At 37.9% G+C, this 17,297-nt stretch overlaps 1 protein-coding gene across 1 annotated transcript in view; it reads right to left on the bottom strand.

Annotated features, from left to right (window-relative positions):
- Positions 1-12,118: 12,118 nt before the first annotated feature.
- Positions 12,119-17,297, bottom strand: part of LOC140244771 (thialysine N-epsilon-acetyltransferase-like) — a 31,011-nt gene continuing 25,832 nt past the window's right edge. Inside the window, exons 2-5 of the mRNA XM_072324390.1 lie at positions 15,557-15,695; positions 14,824-15,000; positions 12,942-12,982; positions 12,119-12,334 (exon numbers count right to left, since the gene is read on the bottom strand). Of these exons, the coding sequence (XP_072180491.1) occupies positions 12,119-12,334; positions 12,942-12,982; positions 14,824-15,000; positions 15,557-15,695 (573 nt within the window). The remainder of the gene's footprint in view (positions 12,335-12,941; positions 12,983-14,823; positions 15,001-15,556; positions 15,696-17,297) is intronic.

Below are 17,297 nucleotides of genomic sequence, written 5' to 3'. Positions count from 1 at the left end.
TTGCGCACCTAAGAAGAAGAAAAAAAGTAAAATGATTGTCAGTGATGGATACTTTTTGTGGCATTCCCAGAACCACATACTTATCGCGGATCGACAGGGGAAATAGGGATAAGCTATACCATAAAATGATTTCGTTGTCAGTTTTTCTTTCATTTCTGTGACGAAATTCTTGCTGCAATTGAGGTATTTTTTTCTTTCTCTCCAAGGGCGTCTTTGATATAGTGTGTGGGTGTATGTTTGTGTGGGTGTGTTTTTGTGTATATGTGTTAAGGAGAGAATGTGCGTTTGGATTGATTTGCAAGAGAAAATACAATAACGGCAACAACACCGGAATAAGTCTGATCATTCAGCTGCACGAACATCCGCCACCACAATTGTTTCGCACCAGTGTGGTTAACGAACCAGGAAAATGCATTCATCAATGCAATTTTCAATCATTTATTTGAAAAAAGAAATGCACGAGACACACACAACATTGGACATTTGAATAATTTGTGCACAATAACTATACTTCGTAATATACTAGGAACAGCATTCGATGGCTATAAAATGTTTGGCACAGGGATACCAAGGCAGAGAGAGAGAGAGGAAAAAAAGCATTTTACACAGGTATGTGATGTGCACGGTGATAGCAGTTAGGGGAGAAGAGAAATCCATGCTGTAAACTTTCAGATTATATAATTTCCCTAGGAAGTTCTCTAGTAATATATAAATAGCTAGAATAAACAATGTTTCTTTGGAAAGACAGAACAAAACGAGCAATTGGAACAAACTTAGGGACTACTGCTTCATTTTCAACAATTTTGCTTTGCATGCAAAGCCCTTGTTGATTCTTGCGTACTTTGCAATCTTGCCCAATATGACGTCACTCAGTCACCTTGGCGCCAAACATTTATTTTTGATACAGTGGTCCTCCTCCTACAGTTTGTATTTAGGTCAATATCATCATCATGGCGAGCTTTAAAATCCCCGTCATTTACCCATTTCAAATATAAAAAAAAGACGAAAAGAAATAAGGATTTCAACGTTGAAACACATATATGAACAGCATCCACTCAATACAATCAGATATCGACTACACGGGTATTGCAGACAAGTTAAAAGTTAGTCTGCAAAAAACAAAACAAAAAACAAACAGAGTAAAATCTAATCTAACAACATTGATTTGGATAATTTAATCTAATAAATTTGATAAAAATCTGATAAAATTTAGGCAAGTTAGAAATAATGAAGTTTAGCTATAATTTGTATACAACAGTTCTTGAAGAATAATGTCAGTATGCAAATGAGTGAGTTGATAACGTTATCACCCCTCATTGCCGTAGAAGTAATTTTCTTCTTTTTTTTACAATTATGTCTCGGTATCAATTCCTAAATTATCTGACTGATCAGTATCGTGAAGATATTAAGAGCAGAATAACATTATGATTGAACTTTTATCGCAGACTTCTTTTCAGGTTTATGCGCACCAACAACGGAACATTGTGAGGTTATTCATGTTATTAGGCCCCACATCATCAGCTCACTTAGTTGCATATTCATGTACACTGTTCAAACATTGCTTAATAAACGGTAGCGACACTTCAAACTTTCATTACTTTCATAGCTTCTTTTTAATTTTGATTAAAAAGATCAGGGCCCTGTTTCATAAAGCTGTTCGTAAAGTTACGAACAACTTACGAGTGACTGGTGATCAGTTCTGATGTGCTATACTTATCAGAATTTCCATAATTCAGCACAAGAACTGATCACCAGTCGCTCGTAAGTCATTCGTAACTTTACGAACAGCTTTATGAAACACCCTCCTGATTGCAGCGCTTATGACATTTTACTTTTTCTTATCAGACCTACTGTGATGCCCTTTAAAGGCATGATTTAGATTTACCATTTGCAGATGAAACAAAAACCCAGCATTAGTGTTTTAAAATAGTTCTAAAGTAATTCTAAAATTAGGGATAGAAACAGCCACTGTAAAATTTTGAATTGGTAAAATCGATGTTTAGTATTGTTGAATATACAAAATAGCCAAAATTCACGAAGGTGGTACAATAACTTGGTTTAAACCATGGACAATTTGTATGGAGCGCCAAGTGTCGCATGGCCTATTTCGTTACGAAATCAATCATTTCGTCGACGAAATGAAAGTTTCGTCAACGTTATGGTCATTTCGTCGACGAAATTACTGACTTCGTAACGAAATAGGCCATGCGACACTTGGCGTTCCGTACAAATTGTCCATCATGTTCATGGTTTAAACCAAGGTGGAGTTGTACCACCTTCGTGAATTCGGGCCTATGTGTCTGCCTTTTTTTTTTTTTTTCATCGTCTATTTTTCGTTTTCCTAAAGATTCTGTGGTTTCATGCAATGCTATCACCAGTAACAATACCAAAACGGAATGAACTTTGTCCCGATCAAGTGCGCCAGCTCACTATAGCAGGACGGGTTTCATGATATAACAAAATTCCACACATTTGCTTGATCTACACGTAATCCTGAAACACTTTCCACGTAGCAATGACTGTCATAATTATTTACAGATTCAAAGGTGTTACTCCATAAGGCTTGTCATGTGCTATTCTACTCTATTCTATCATTCTAGTCATGCTATAATATCTACTAAAGATAATAAAGGTAAGAGGCATATAGGTCTCGGGATGGCGATAATTGTTTGTTTTTGTTTTTTTCTCGCTCTCTCTCTCTCTTTCTTCCGGCTCGCTTTACTCCTTATGACATCACCAAAATTCCAATAAATGTCCTATTTTGAGTGGAGGAGTGAGTTGTGGGGGCAGAGTGTATGGTATTAGCACAATAGTCAGATAGTAGGGTGCAGAAAATGAACAATTAAACTATTGATAATCTTGTGATCTACAATCTAATCAAGCAGTTCCCGAATTTATGATTTACAAGAATGATCCTATAAGCAGATGTTAGCCTGGATTTGAATGGCAGGGGGTTTTAAAGTTGTTAACATTAGAGATATTCCAACAAAACATGACCTATTTTCATCATTGCTAATTATTTTGACCGTGGCAAAGAACTATGATATTGGCATACTATAGTAATTGTATTTTGAGAATACAAAACGATGTAAATTAATGTAACTGAATGAATGCTAAGGAACATCAAACACTGTCTTGTGTGTAATCGAGTTCTTCAAATTCCCGGGTTTTTTTTTTCTCGCTTCCTCTCTCTCTCTCTCTCTCTCTCTCTCTCTCTCTCTCGTTCTCTCTCTTGCACTTTTGTTGTTGTTGTCCAATATCCAAGGAAATTGCTGACACAACTTTATAAGAAACAGCTTCGTTGTCTCACTTCATTCCACAGGAATCTTCATTTTGATTAATCTCCAAATTGCTTTTTTTTTCCGGACTTTCATTCTCTTTCAAGCCGTTGCATTAATACTTTCGAGATTTTTTGATTGTCTTCATTTTCGAGAATGTAATTCAGTCATACTAATGTGTTTTGAATGCCTATGCCTGCACGGTTTTCTAAACAGTTTTGTTAGTACAGGGAATCCTTTCCCTATCCCGTAAAATGTGTGTGTCCGTGTGTGTGTGCGCGCGCGCGTGCGTGTTCGTGTCTGTTTGAGGTGATTTTAGATATGTGTTTGCAGATTGACAGATGAAGTTTTTCTACCTTTTTGAGCTGTCAAGGCGCTGCTTTTGTCAAGGAAAAATTTTTTTCGTCTTCAAACGTGCCAAACTTTGGGACGAATAGCGAATAGTCTGCGTTGTCGATGCCATTGGGGGCACAAACTTCACACCTACTGGTCTGCACGGATTGAGAATCATTGTCACATAATCTGAAGGGGAAAACTTTACGACGCCAACTTCAGAAAGTTAGAAAAGATGCTTCAGGCAAAGGACAGATTGACTAATACATTCAAATATGTGGATGGTTCGCTCTTGAAGATGAATAGGTTTAACTCTGCAACCTTCACGTGTGGCACAATAATTATTGCAGCACCTTTAATACGGGTGTAACTTTGCACCTTCCAGACCTATGAGCACCGTTAACCTTTAAAGACACCCGTAAAGGTGCTACAATTGTATCACAAGTAGAGGTGCAAAGTTGAAAGGTGCTAACCCTATTATTTTCGAGTGTGTGAGGACGTGGAATCAGGGAGATGTATTAAAGACCTCTTTCCACCTCCCTGGATGATATCAAGGAGGCGGTCTGGGGGGGGGGGATGAATATACTGTATATCAGGGTTTTTTTAGTGCCATTGAAATTGATGAAACTTCTGCACAATGTTCTGTTTACTTTGATTTATTTATTAATGCAACTTACTGTGAGCATGGAGTCGGGTTTAACTTCTAAACTATATCATGCATTTCATGCTTATTCATAACGCATTGAGGTTTATGCGCTGACGTTTGAGGAACACACCCTGTTCAGGGAGGTGAGGTCTTTTCTTCTCACCTCCCTGCCCTGCTGCGGAGCGCACTACCAGAGCATCAAACACATGTATTCTCGCGTGACTGCCCCCGAACTCAACTTCTACCTCTCTTCAAAGTACTTCTGATTGTCACCGTGTTGGCAATGCCAATACACATCGACTACATTTTATTGACATTTTGTCGCAGATTAAAGGAAAAAGCTAGGTAAAACAACGACAACAACCAATCAGAACTTAAAGGACAAGTTACCTTCATATACATGTGGATTACGTGAATGCAGCAATATTATGAGAACACATGAATGAAAGTTTTGGGAAAATCGGACAATCCGTTAAAAAATTGTGAATTTTTTAAATTTTCTGTGCAGTAACTGCTGGATGAAAAGACTACTACAGTGTATGATGTCACATGCGTACAACGATATAAGGAAAATATAAAGAGAATTTCACAAAATTTAACTTTTTGAAAAAAGTGCACATTTCCTCATCCTGTCACTGATGTATGTTAAAGGTAATATTATTCCCCCTGCCTTCTAAAAGAGGCAAGTCAAGCGTTTTTTTATTAATCGAGAAAAGTGAAAATATGTTGAATTTTCTTTATGTTTTCTTTATATCGTTGTACTCATGTGTCATCACAAGCTGTAGTACTAGTAGTCTTCTCATCCAGCAGTGACTGAGCAGAAACTTCAAAAATTCATAACTTTTGAAAGGGTTCATTTTCCTCAAACTCTCACAGATGTGTTCTATTAATATTGCTGCATTCACTCAATCCACATGTCTATGAAGGTGAACTTGTCCTTTAACAAGAGGAACACGTCAATCACTCCCCGATCACTGACTGTTGATTACAGTGGCTGATCTTTGTTCTTCCTATTTGCTATGTTTACTATGTGCTTGTAAATACTTGTAAATGAACTGTATTACATTGTAAATAACACTCGGATGATGGACGTAATTACGGTAAACACACCCAGTCTGCAAGAATCTTCAGCTAATTTGAAGGAGGCAGACTTTAATACCGGAAGGGGATGTGAAAAAAAAAATCGACTGAATTTGACAAGGAAATTTCGTTCAATCTTTATTGAATTCTATAGGCCGCGATTATTCTTTTTGGGGGCAAGGCGGTGTTTGTGTGTGTGAGTGGGTGTGTGTGTGCGTGTGTGTATCTCTCTCTCTCTTTTTCACAAAATTCTCCCCATGATTTAAGAAAAGTTCTTGGAAATGGTATTTTGCCCCTTTTGTCGGTAATTTCGGCGTGCTGTTTCGTTAGAATAAAAGAATGCATTCTTGTCATTCAAATTCATATCCCCTGGATTGCATGATATCCATTCATACACCTCTATCCCTCGTCATGGTACATTAAAAAAAAAAATTATACAGCACAACGCAGAACATTTTTTATTCTTTCACGATGAAAGCGGTACAGCGCGTGGGGAAAATACATTATTACATCTCCTGACGATAGCAGAGCTCTTACAATGTATCAATGCTATTCCATTTATTATAATGAAAAGTTAATTGTTAAGGACATGACGTGAGTGTATGTGTATATAATTATATACATATGTGTGTGCACGCCTATATATAAACATATATGTATATATATATATATACTATTATATATATATACATATATTTATATATATATATATATATATATATATATATATATATATATATATATATACATATATATACTAATGAAATATTCTCAAGAATATTGAATAGATAAACTGGTGTATAATTTTCCCTGCCAATAAATTCAGTTTAAGATTTTAGTTGATCTTCCTTGTGAGAATCATTGCAAGAACAATTAATAGAATTAATTGAATTTCAGCGTATGTATGAAATCACGTTGTTATTGTATGAAGGTAAAATATTTTGGTAATTAGTACTATTTACTTTGAGTACTTTTTGTTATTACGTCATTGATGGGTAACATATATCTTACAGGTTATGATTCTTTAGGTTTCCATCCATAGTAATTAATTTTTTTTTACACTTGCGAGTTCAAGAAGAAGAAATGTGTATTGTTTATGAAATTATCGTTTTGTATAGTTGTTTCAATGTTTGTATAATCATATCATTTTTAATCATTATGGAAAAATTAATAAGATGGAATCAAATCAAATCAAACTCTGAAACTCATAGGGAATGGTAATAAAATAAAGGATTCCTGCTGCTTTCATTTACGTGGATCTATTTCATCCAGATCTTGACTAATACCATGATGACCTTCAACCACAAGTTAAGCTCCTTGCTTGAATACTGGTTCCATGACATTTGCTCCTGCGACTTGCTTTGATATATCTGTACGCTAAGCCAAACATATCCATAATCCGGATCCTCACATTAAACTAAACCTGAAACCCTATCATAACACTAACCCTGTATAGGTCTTTGGAGAAAATAAGACAGGGGCAATTATCGCAGGAGCAAGTGTCCTGTCACAACCACTACTATATATGATACTCATCAGGGTTTTGGCTCTGGCATAGAACAGACTGGCGGAAACCCTCTACATAGTTTTCTGAAATTTGTACATTGCCGCTATATAGGGTGAAGTTATGCAGGAACAGCTGGAATTAGACTTTTTTTTTCACAAAGAAATTTTATTCATTTAAACATTCAGGTACAAAATAAATGTCACATACAGTACATAAAGACAAATGATCGAAATTTGACAGGCAACTGTAAAACAATTAAATATTGTAAATGCGATTCCGATTAATATTAGATACAAAACCTTTAGTTTTCTCAGACATATGTTCGTCTACTTTCTTTGCTTTCTTTAAAAATTGACAAAATTGACTAAAATGTAACGATTTCTTTTTATTTCTTACAGAAAATATGAAGTATTTTGCGTACAAATAAACCACGTTGTAACATTTTGGATTTTCTGTCGAACCAAGCATAAAGGAACTTTTAGTAATTTGGATTTTATTCTGTAACATAATTTCTTGTATTTGAGCGATAAACCTTTGGGTAGCGTCACATTCCCAAAACAGATGTGCAATTGTTTCTGTGGAGCTCGAACAAAACGTGCAAAGGTGTGTGTCAGATAGCCCCATTGCGAAAAGTAATTTGTTAACACCAATATTTCTATGTAAGATTTTATACTGAAAATAACGAAGTCTTTGATTAAAAGTAGATATATAAGGAACATTATATATTTTAGTCCAATCTAAGTTTTGGTTAAAAATTTCTTCCCATTTCCTTTCTGATTTAGGTGGTTGAAATATCCTATCACATAACATTCGATGTATATATCGACATATCTTAATTCTTTTAAACAAATTATATATCGTATCTTCTTGTTGCGTCTTTATTTCATTATCATTTACTGATTTCTTTTCAATATATTTTTTTCCACTCTAAGGGGATTGCATGAATAACTGAAAAATACTCTAAAACAATCACCGCATTTAGCCCGAAATTGTTCAAAACTTAAAAAAGATGAACCATCATCACTCAATAATTGCTTAATCTGTAATATACTCCTTTGAAACAGTTTTCTTAAAAACAATCTCATTATTTATACGAATTAATGAATTAAACCAAATTACCTGGTTTTTCACTTGTTCTACGGATAACTTGGGGGAAAAGGTATATTCACGACCAAGCCTTAAGAATTTCACGTATAAAACTGCTTTGAATCAAATTGATTTTCTTTTCTGTTCCGGCCATATTACAATATCAAATTATATTGTTCCCTAAGTTATCTAAATAATATTCAAAAAACATTTCCATTTTCCTGTATTTTGATCATTTAATAATCTTTTCACCCAGGTGATTTTAAGTCCAGAAATTACAGATGAAAAATCTGGAATCAGATACACGCACTTAGATACACACACACACACACACACACACACACACACACACACATAGTTATGTCTTTTATCATAGACCTATATAATGTGGGGAGGGGGCTGTTGGCGCCACGAAAAAAAAAAAATGTCACGGGGTGTGATCGCGAGAAGATTAAAGTGAAAATAAAGCATGCTGATCTGCTCGCTGAAGCCATCCAATGACAGGGTTCATGTGAATGGAGAGGAATCGAGATTGGGAAAGAAAAAAGAAGGGCCAAGTGCCTCAGGGATTTAAAACATATTTAAACATGTTAAAGTTCACACGCATTAACATAAACATCGCAGAAAAAGAGGTGCGTTTTGGGATTATGAAATGGTTTTATTCATAGTCATGAGATTGTTTAGATCAAAATTCCAATAAATATTTCTCTGGCGATGCACAATATTTACAAAGCAAATTTGCTTCATGAAATCAACTTAATATGTACATGTATCACACATTCTTGTAAAAGGAGGTATCATACAGAATAAAAAAAGAAAATAAATCGCGTTGAATGTGTTTGCATTATATAAATATCGTAGAAAAACAAGTTGAATCTGCTACATGAGTTATTCCATAAGAAATATTAAGTAGATGAAAGCAACACATCAGAAGTGGTTGCTGCCTAGTATTCGTGTATTTTCACGTTATTTGAATCACCACCGGGGCAAAGGTATACATGTACTAGTAGAACTGTCAAAAGTAGATTAAAGAATGAAATAGCGTTCATTGATAAACCGCCTTAAATACATTGTTTGTTGATTTTGAGGCATGATTATTGTTAATAACACATTTGTAACAAAAAGACCATACAAACAAATATTATTAAGAGAGGGGAACACCGAGGAAAAAGAAAATATTGTAAGATACAACGCAACATTTTGGTTCGTTGACTCTTACTGAATGTCAACCCATATCACAGTACAGACCATGGTTGAAACTGCTGCAACTGAAAAGTGTTAATCCATGTCGAGACGTTGCTCCTTCACTCCTTCATATAAACCCTTAGGTATTAAGATTATTCGTGTGCGAAACAAACAAACGATGGTTAGCTCTGGTATAAATAGCATTTTCTTCGAAAGTAGTGGCTGCTTTGGTCGCTGCCGTAATTACTTCTTCTGTACGCCCTTTCTTCTTCTGTATGCCCTTTCTTCTCTCCCACCCCACTCCCCTCCACCGCTCTTTAAAATGTCCAACAATAGGTATAAACACCATCAAGCAAAAATTTTCAAGGAGTTGTTTGAAAGAAACGAAGGTAAGAATACTTGAATCCTTTCGTCGTAATCCCCAAACTTGCCATTACCGCAACTTTCTGGATATCGCGATGAACAAGTACAACTAAACCTAACCGAACCAAGTATACTATCGCGAGACGCAAAATGTGTTATCTGAATAGTTGTAGGAGAAAACATTCCCATTTCTGTAGCCTTGAACGTTTGTTGAAGAAGAGTGCAGCTTTGTAGCATGTTAATGCAAGCGCACTTCGTAACACCAAAATAATTATAGCAACCCTGAAGTCTTTAATCTGTTAAAACCATTTGAAGGTTGTAAATTCATTCTAATGAATCATCCCCTAGGCACAGCTTTACTGGCAGAATGTCATCGATGTATACTTCTTAAAACGTCATTATCTTCATGATCATATGGCGATAAAGACACACACACCCCCCCCCCCAAAAAAAAAAAAAAATCACAATACCAAGAGAGAAAACGTATTTGCCTTTAAGCAGAAGTAATGAGATAAACCCTCTAATCAAATTTGATAAATATCAATCTGTGACATTTATAAAAAAAAAGGGATGAGTCTTGTTATTATCTGTCACGTTTAGCAAACCTTTTATAATCGTCACTGAATTATCGCTGAAATTGCTCTCGATGATTCGAGAGAATATAGTAGGGCCTAATGAAATAATCAGGGCAATAAGTAAATGAACTGTAATCTAATGAAATAAAACTGTTATTGCAGTGCTCTCTGTCCAGGACAGCCCCAACAATGATAGCTATGATTTCTTTGAGGTTTAACCCTGCCATTATCATTGCTTGAGAATGATCAGGAACCCGTTTATAAAACTTGGTCCTTTTGTGTGCCGGTAAACAAAGGGGTTTATGTACAGAACATGATTCGAACCCGGGTTTGTTTGTTTGTTTGTTTGTTTGTTGTTGTTTTTTTTCGTTTTGGAGACCGTCAGGGCAATCGCCACTTTATCAAAGTCAATCAGTAAAGGTGGCTTGATGTAGCAACAGCACGATTCCTTGCCTAATCAAACCATTTTCTTGTTAAAGAGTGAAAGGCCCTTTGAAGTGATCACAGATACAACGTAATGAAATGTGGAAAGATGGAAGAAGGTATGATATCAACTGTTTAAACATTGTGCTTTACTTCAGTTGTGCTATTTACATTAATTAAGCACATTTACTCTGACGAAGATTACGCTTCATTTACATGATGCCTCGTGAGATAAATAACTTGAAAATATTTACAAACTTCTGCGTTTATCCTTGATAGAAAAACAAAACAGTTTCCATTAAATTTGGAATCACATAATTATACAAAAGGAAATCTGTGGCACAAACAGTGTGGAGTATGCGATACAGAAAATGCCCACTTGAGTCCAACGCGACAAAGGATGTGAATCAGTATTCAATCAACCATTTGGAGGTAGAATATTATCACAAGATCTTCCAACAATGCATGCATCTAGAATTTCACAGTTCATCAGCGCGTCGGAAACCAGTGGTCTTGTTGACCTTATCTTCACCTCTGTTTACCCCTTTGTGCCTCCACCTCTTCAAAACGGAACCTTCTTGTTCTCCTTTTTTTTTTCACTCTTGTCTTACTACCCAACATTCACGAATAAAAGGCGAACAACCGTAATAACGACTTTCCGTCTCCAAGAATCTCCAAGGAAAGACATCGATGTTGCATCAACAAGTTTCAATGTTACGGAAAATACAAATTAGTCACATCTATGGGTCCAAAAGAATGGAACCTGCGGCTATGTAATCCTCTTGAAATTAAGTTAATCCCTTCCTTTTCTTTTATGCAGCTTCCGTCCGTGAACATTACTTTCATTGAACTGCATGCGCCACCATGGGGCAAGTCTTTTTTTTTTAATTCATATAACGAGACATCCAACATTGTCCAATACAGAACTTTGCTCTTTCTCTCGCTCCCTCCTTCTTTCTCCATCTCTCTCCCTCTCTCTCTTAAACACACATACACCATTACACACACATACACACACACACACAAGCACACAAACACACACCTTCTCTCTCTCCCTTCTCTCCTCTTTTTGTCACTCTACATCTTTCTCTCCAGGATACAAATACCTTGGTAACAACCTTTGTGCAGCGACAGTCCAAGAAACGGACATCATTACAACGCAGCAAAATTAGGCTTATTGTATTGTGAGCACTCCTTGGTTCTATAACTTGTTCAGGCAGTTGATTATGTTGTTTATTTACAAATAGAATTGCACACGAGTATTTACACCACGTTTAAAGACGAATGTCTGCTCCGTCTTCGAAGATGACGTCATAGTGTAGCTTTGCGCGTAGAGACTTGGAAGAATGACGCTGCATTGCCATTAACCCTTTGTGTGCTTTGAGTACCGATCTTCATAGAATGTACCATTGTTATCATACACACTGTCCAAAGTTCCTGCATGGCACAGAAAGGATTAATTGAATGTGTCAGCCGCGAAGGCGAAGGACTAAATGGGCTTTAGTTCAGTCCTTCAGTTTGCTTGTTGTGGCTGTGCAAAGCTCTATACGTGACCCACCGAGTTTCTTCTGACTTTGATAGGATGCACCCTCATGCGGTAAGTTTTGAGAACAAACAACTCCATCCCGTTGCTTTTGTGCTCTCATAATTCGCACGTGACAATTTGCGAGCCGTTGTTGAGGACGGGTATCTTGGCCTTGGAGAACCGGGCGACTTCCCCGCGGCTGATGGCTACGAGATGGTACTTGTCGTTCTCGGTCATGTCTCGCGCTCCTATCCTCTTGTAAAGCTTCATCACGTCGGTGTTCCACTCCACCACTGTGCCTTGAATGGCCTTACAGCCTCTCTCCTCTGAAATCTATTGAAGAAGGCAAACACATTAAAACTATCACTACCTATCTAATAATTTTGAAGGATACAAATACTCAAAGTTCTGCCACTTGATGATAGTCTAGAGTCCTTGCCTCAGAAAAGTCGGCAGAACGGGAATCTGACACTCACGTATGCTTACAACACGCATGTTATGATTCCCCGATGGTCTTACCATTCTCATATCACAATAGAACTGAAGAGTACGATAGATTCTGTTACTAACGTACTAAAATGATAATATGATCATAGTATCAAATCAAAGATCACTTTGGTTTAACTTGAAATTATCTAATCCAGTAACAAAGCGGATGGTAGAAATCGGCTTTTTGACATAAGGAGACGATAAATTGTTATCGTGCAATGATATCAAATCAAAGTATAATGTTTGGTTTAAACGTGTAATAATCAACTCACTAACAACGAGTACCAATAAGTTTGTCTTATTGCAGTAAAGAACACTATTAAAATGCGTAAGATATGACGGGTTGTTAGATGCTGGTTGATCAAAAAGGTTGCTTTCATCAAGATTGCTTCTAACTTCCAAGATCTTATTTTCCTCGTTAACCATGAGGTTGAATGGATGACTGTCTTACCTTGGCAATTGTGTGTAGGAGTGCCAATCCAAGTCCAGTACCTGTTTACAGAACAAGTCAAAAAAGAGATAAATATCATCTCAACTCTATTCCTTTTCAGTACGGAATGCTCATGTCAAATTATGCTGACGAGATTCAAGGAAAGTTTTCCATTCGTCTAGGATAGATTTATCTGTCAGCAATTCAGAAAACTGAAACAAAAAGGAAATAATTCTCAAAAGTTTTTGTAATGTATTGCTTTTTGGTGGTATTGGTCATGGTGGTGTTTATTTCCATGATGGTAGCATCGGCAATATTTCCAACAAGTACTTCCGATAACTTGAAAACTTGCAGAACAAGAGACCCGCGGGTCTACCGCTCACCTGAGTATCGCAAGTTCACCTTTCACGCAGTCACTAATCTAAATTATTCACAGCTCTACCAAAATTTGACCAGGCATTCTCAAGTAGAAGATGAAAATGTACAATAAGGGCCCCAATTATTAAAGATTCCTTAATTATTGGGGATTGGGGCCCCCTGGGGCCCTCTGGGTGGGGCATGGTGCACATTTTGATAAATTTAGATCCTGACCCCCTAGGGATGCTACCTGCCAAGTTTGACGAAAATCCATCATGAGGTTTTCAGGAAGAAGATGAAAATGTACAATTCAGGCCCCCATTTGGACCTTCCCAACCACCCCCCCCCCCCCCACCCATGCCCCCAAGAGGGGCACCCCTGGATCTCCTATGAACAAACTCAAAACTACAGTCATTAATGTACTCACTCATAGTATCATCTTAGCTCTATAACTTCTGATTCTAGAGAAGATTTTTTAAAGATTCCTTCATTTTGGGGGTTTGGGCCCCCCTAGGGCCCCCCTGGGTGGGGCATGGTGCCCATTTGAACAAATTGAGACCCTAACCCCTTAGGGATGCTACCCCCTTAGGGATGCTACCTGCCAAGTTTGGTGAAAATGGGTCATGGGGTTCTAAAGAAGAAGATAAAAATGTACAATTTAGGCCCCATTAGGACCCCTCCTCACCCCCCTCCCCTGGGTCCCAAGGGGGGAACCCCTGATTCTGCCATGAACAAACTTGAAACTACAGTCATCAATGTACTAACTCATAGTATTAACTTAGCTCCATCACTTCTGGTTCTAGAGAAGAACATTTTTAAAGATTCCTTATTTATTTATTTTTTTTTTGGGGGGGGGTTGCCCCCTGGGGCCCCCTGGGTGGGGCATGGTGCCCATTTTAACAAATTGAGTTCCTAACCCCCGAGGGATGCTACCTGCCAAGTTTGGTGAAAATGGGTCATGGGGTTCTCAAGAAGAAGATGAAAATGTACAATTTAGGCCCCATTAGAACCCCTCCCCACCCCCTCCCCTGGGTCCCAAGGGGGGCACCCCTGATCCTGCTATGAACAAACTTGAAACTACAGTCATCAATGTACTAACTCATAGTATTAACTTAGCTCTATCACTTCTGGTTCTAGAGAAGAAGATTTTTACAGATTCCTTATTTTTTTTTTTTTTGGGGGGGGGGGGGGTTGGGCCCCCCTGGGGGCCCCCTGGGTGGGGCATGGTGCCCATTTTAACAAATTGAATTTCTAACCCCTTAGGGATGGTACCTGCCAAGTTTGATGAAAATCGGTCCTGGGGTTTTCAAGAAGAAGATGAAAATGTAAAAAGTTTACGCACGACGCACGACGCACGACGCACGACGGACGACGGACGACGCACGACGGACGCCGGACGAAGGGCGATCGCAATACAGATAATTTTGTTGAATTGCGGAGGGGAGAAATTACGGAAGAACCTTTTGGCGATTCATGATTTGTCCCTTGTCAATGCATTCAAAATGTCAGATGATCTCATACCGCACAGAATGTGCACAAGACATACCTCTAGATTCAGAATTGATGTAGACATCTTCGAGGTAAAGCAGACGTCCCTTCCAGGAACAGAAACCCATGAAGTAGAGGGCGTAACCCAAGATGGAGGACTCCTCGTTCGACTCCCTGTCCTCGATAACGATACACTCGAACACGGGGCTCTCTCCGAAGCCATCTCGACGGAGATCTGGGGAGATGAAAATGAAGCCAGCGCTCAACATTGCGATCAGTCTGCACCACCCGACTAGTATCTTTGGAATGTTGACGAAAATTCCAGATGAAAATACGCAGATTTTAGTTAAAGCTCAATGTCAATGAACCTGAACCTGAACTCGACTGTTTATTTCTCGGGATGATTATGGGATCTGAGTATTCGTTATGCCATGTCCACCCAGATGTTATTGTCCAAATGAAGTGAGTGATTTCTAAACGAAGAGCGTGAGTATTACCACGCTAGGGAACATTGAAATGTATTCTAGTCAAGAAGTAAATCTGATTTGTTTACACACATTGCGTGAATACAATCTTATGAATCATGAAACACCAAATTGGAGAAGAGGCAATAGCTCATCAACAAGCCACCAGACTTTATGGTCAGCGTTAAGATATTCTATATGCGAAAAAAAAAACCCAGAAATTAGAGAGCAGTTCTGAAATGATGATTTTTCCCAAGTGCAGGGTCGGCAGCAGCACTCCAATTCTCATTGATCCACTAGTACAACCTTTACCATTTCCGAACCCACCTTCCTCCGTCACCTCCACTCGGTCTCCGTAGTCTTCACTGGCCGCCAACTTTCGCATGAGCACTGAGATTTGAGGACAGTCTTCGACGCGTCCCTTTCGGATGACATACCTTGTGGTAACAGTGGCCGGACTATCGACCTGAAGAGTACACCAAGAACAAGGAAACAATTTTCTTATGTCATCACAGTTTACCATCAAAAGAAAATTTGTTTAGGAGAAATATATAAACATGTATGTGGACGAAATTTTTCTACATTCAACGAGACACAATGCGTGATAGCGGCGATACGGTGATGCACTTGATAAAGGCGACTACTCTCGTTATAACGAAGTCCCCGGGACCGGTAGTTTTCTTTCGTTATATCAAAATTTTCATGTAACGGGAATTTCGTTATAACCGTGTTCGTTAAAACGGGAGTGCACTTTATACAGATGTGCACCTAAAAGGTGCAGGTCCTGTGAAAAAAATAATACAGAAAATGACATACAATAATGTGAGAGATATAGATGGACAGAGAGTGAATATCAGCTCGAATATACATGTATCATGAAACAATAATTAGGTGTATTCATTTTATTTATTAATGTCACTTTGTTTGTGATCTATAAACATTATACATCTCAAATGCCAATAGAAACACGAGCATTTTTGATAGCCAGGTATCATGGAGACTAGTCCAAATAGATACAAAACAGTTATATTGTTTATGGGGCATTTTGCAAAATATGAAACATAAAGTATACGAGCTGTTGCAGAATGTTTTATATGTTCACCGGAATTTTGTTGCCAAAACTACGTGGTTTGATTTGAAAATATAACATCTAAGGTGAAACAAATACATATATTATACAAACATATCAAGAGCATGAAGCATAAAGGTACTACTGGACTCTGAATAAGGATCGGAAGGAATCGAACATTTGAAGAAGCCCTCTTTCTCAAACCCGCTCGATTTCACCAAAGGTTCTTTAACCGGGTGACTATTTGGATTTTGTGAAAAGAAAAACATGAAATGGGTAGATTTCATTGTCATTTTTTGAAAGGTTGTCATTTTGTCAGGTTTGAAATCTCTTCCGTCTGATTTGACATTAATGCTTTGTTGCTCTCGGTGCGTAGCTATTGACATACTACAGTGACATTGCGATAAAGCAGGAAGGATTTGCAATAAATATTTGTTACCTCCAGGGCTGTGAGAAATAAATATCGTTTACTGGTAGTATATAGTTGTTTGTGTAAACACTGCCCCCTTGTGGCACCATGACAACTGTATCAATCCGCGTCTAAAGCAGGATTGGTGTTGTTTCCTGGCCTTTTAAAAGGCATCGCGCTTTCTCAGTAACAGCCCGTCTTTTCGGCTGGGGAAACCTTTGAAAAAGTCACTGTCAAAATGGATTTAGTGTGTCTTTAGGGGACGTATGACATGTACAATGGGGTGAATGGCAGGGGGACAAAAGACAAATGTGATTTGAATACCACATAAAATTGATATATACCCCCCGTTTTAGACAAGTAGTGAGTTTAGCCTTTACAAGTGCTGCCAATGACCCGGGAGTGATGTGTTGCATTCACGGTTGGTAGCAAAATGCTGAATTAGCCATTGAAGTATTGGCATGCAGCTACTATTGTCAGCTAAAGAAATCTACTGTGAGATTTTTCCCCAAGATGTTTGTTGACAATTTTCGGTCATCTTTTTAAAATGAATTGTATAGGGGCGGTCGTTTCTTCTGGTCTCGCTCCTT

Source organism: Diadema setosum, chromosome 21, assembly GCF_964275005.1.
Source record: "Diadema setosum chromosome 21, eeDiaSeto1, whole genome shotgun sequence".
NCBI lineage: Eukaryota > Metazoa > Echinodermata > Echinoidea > Diadematoida > Diadematidae > Diadema > Diadema setosum.
This window is presented reverse-complemented; position numbering and strand designations above follow the sequence as displayed.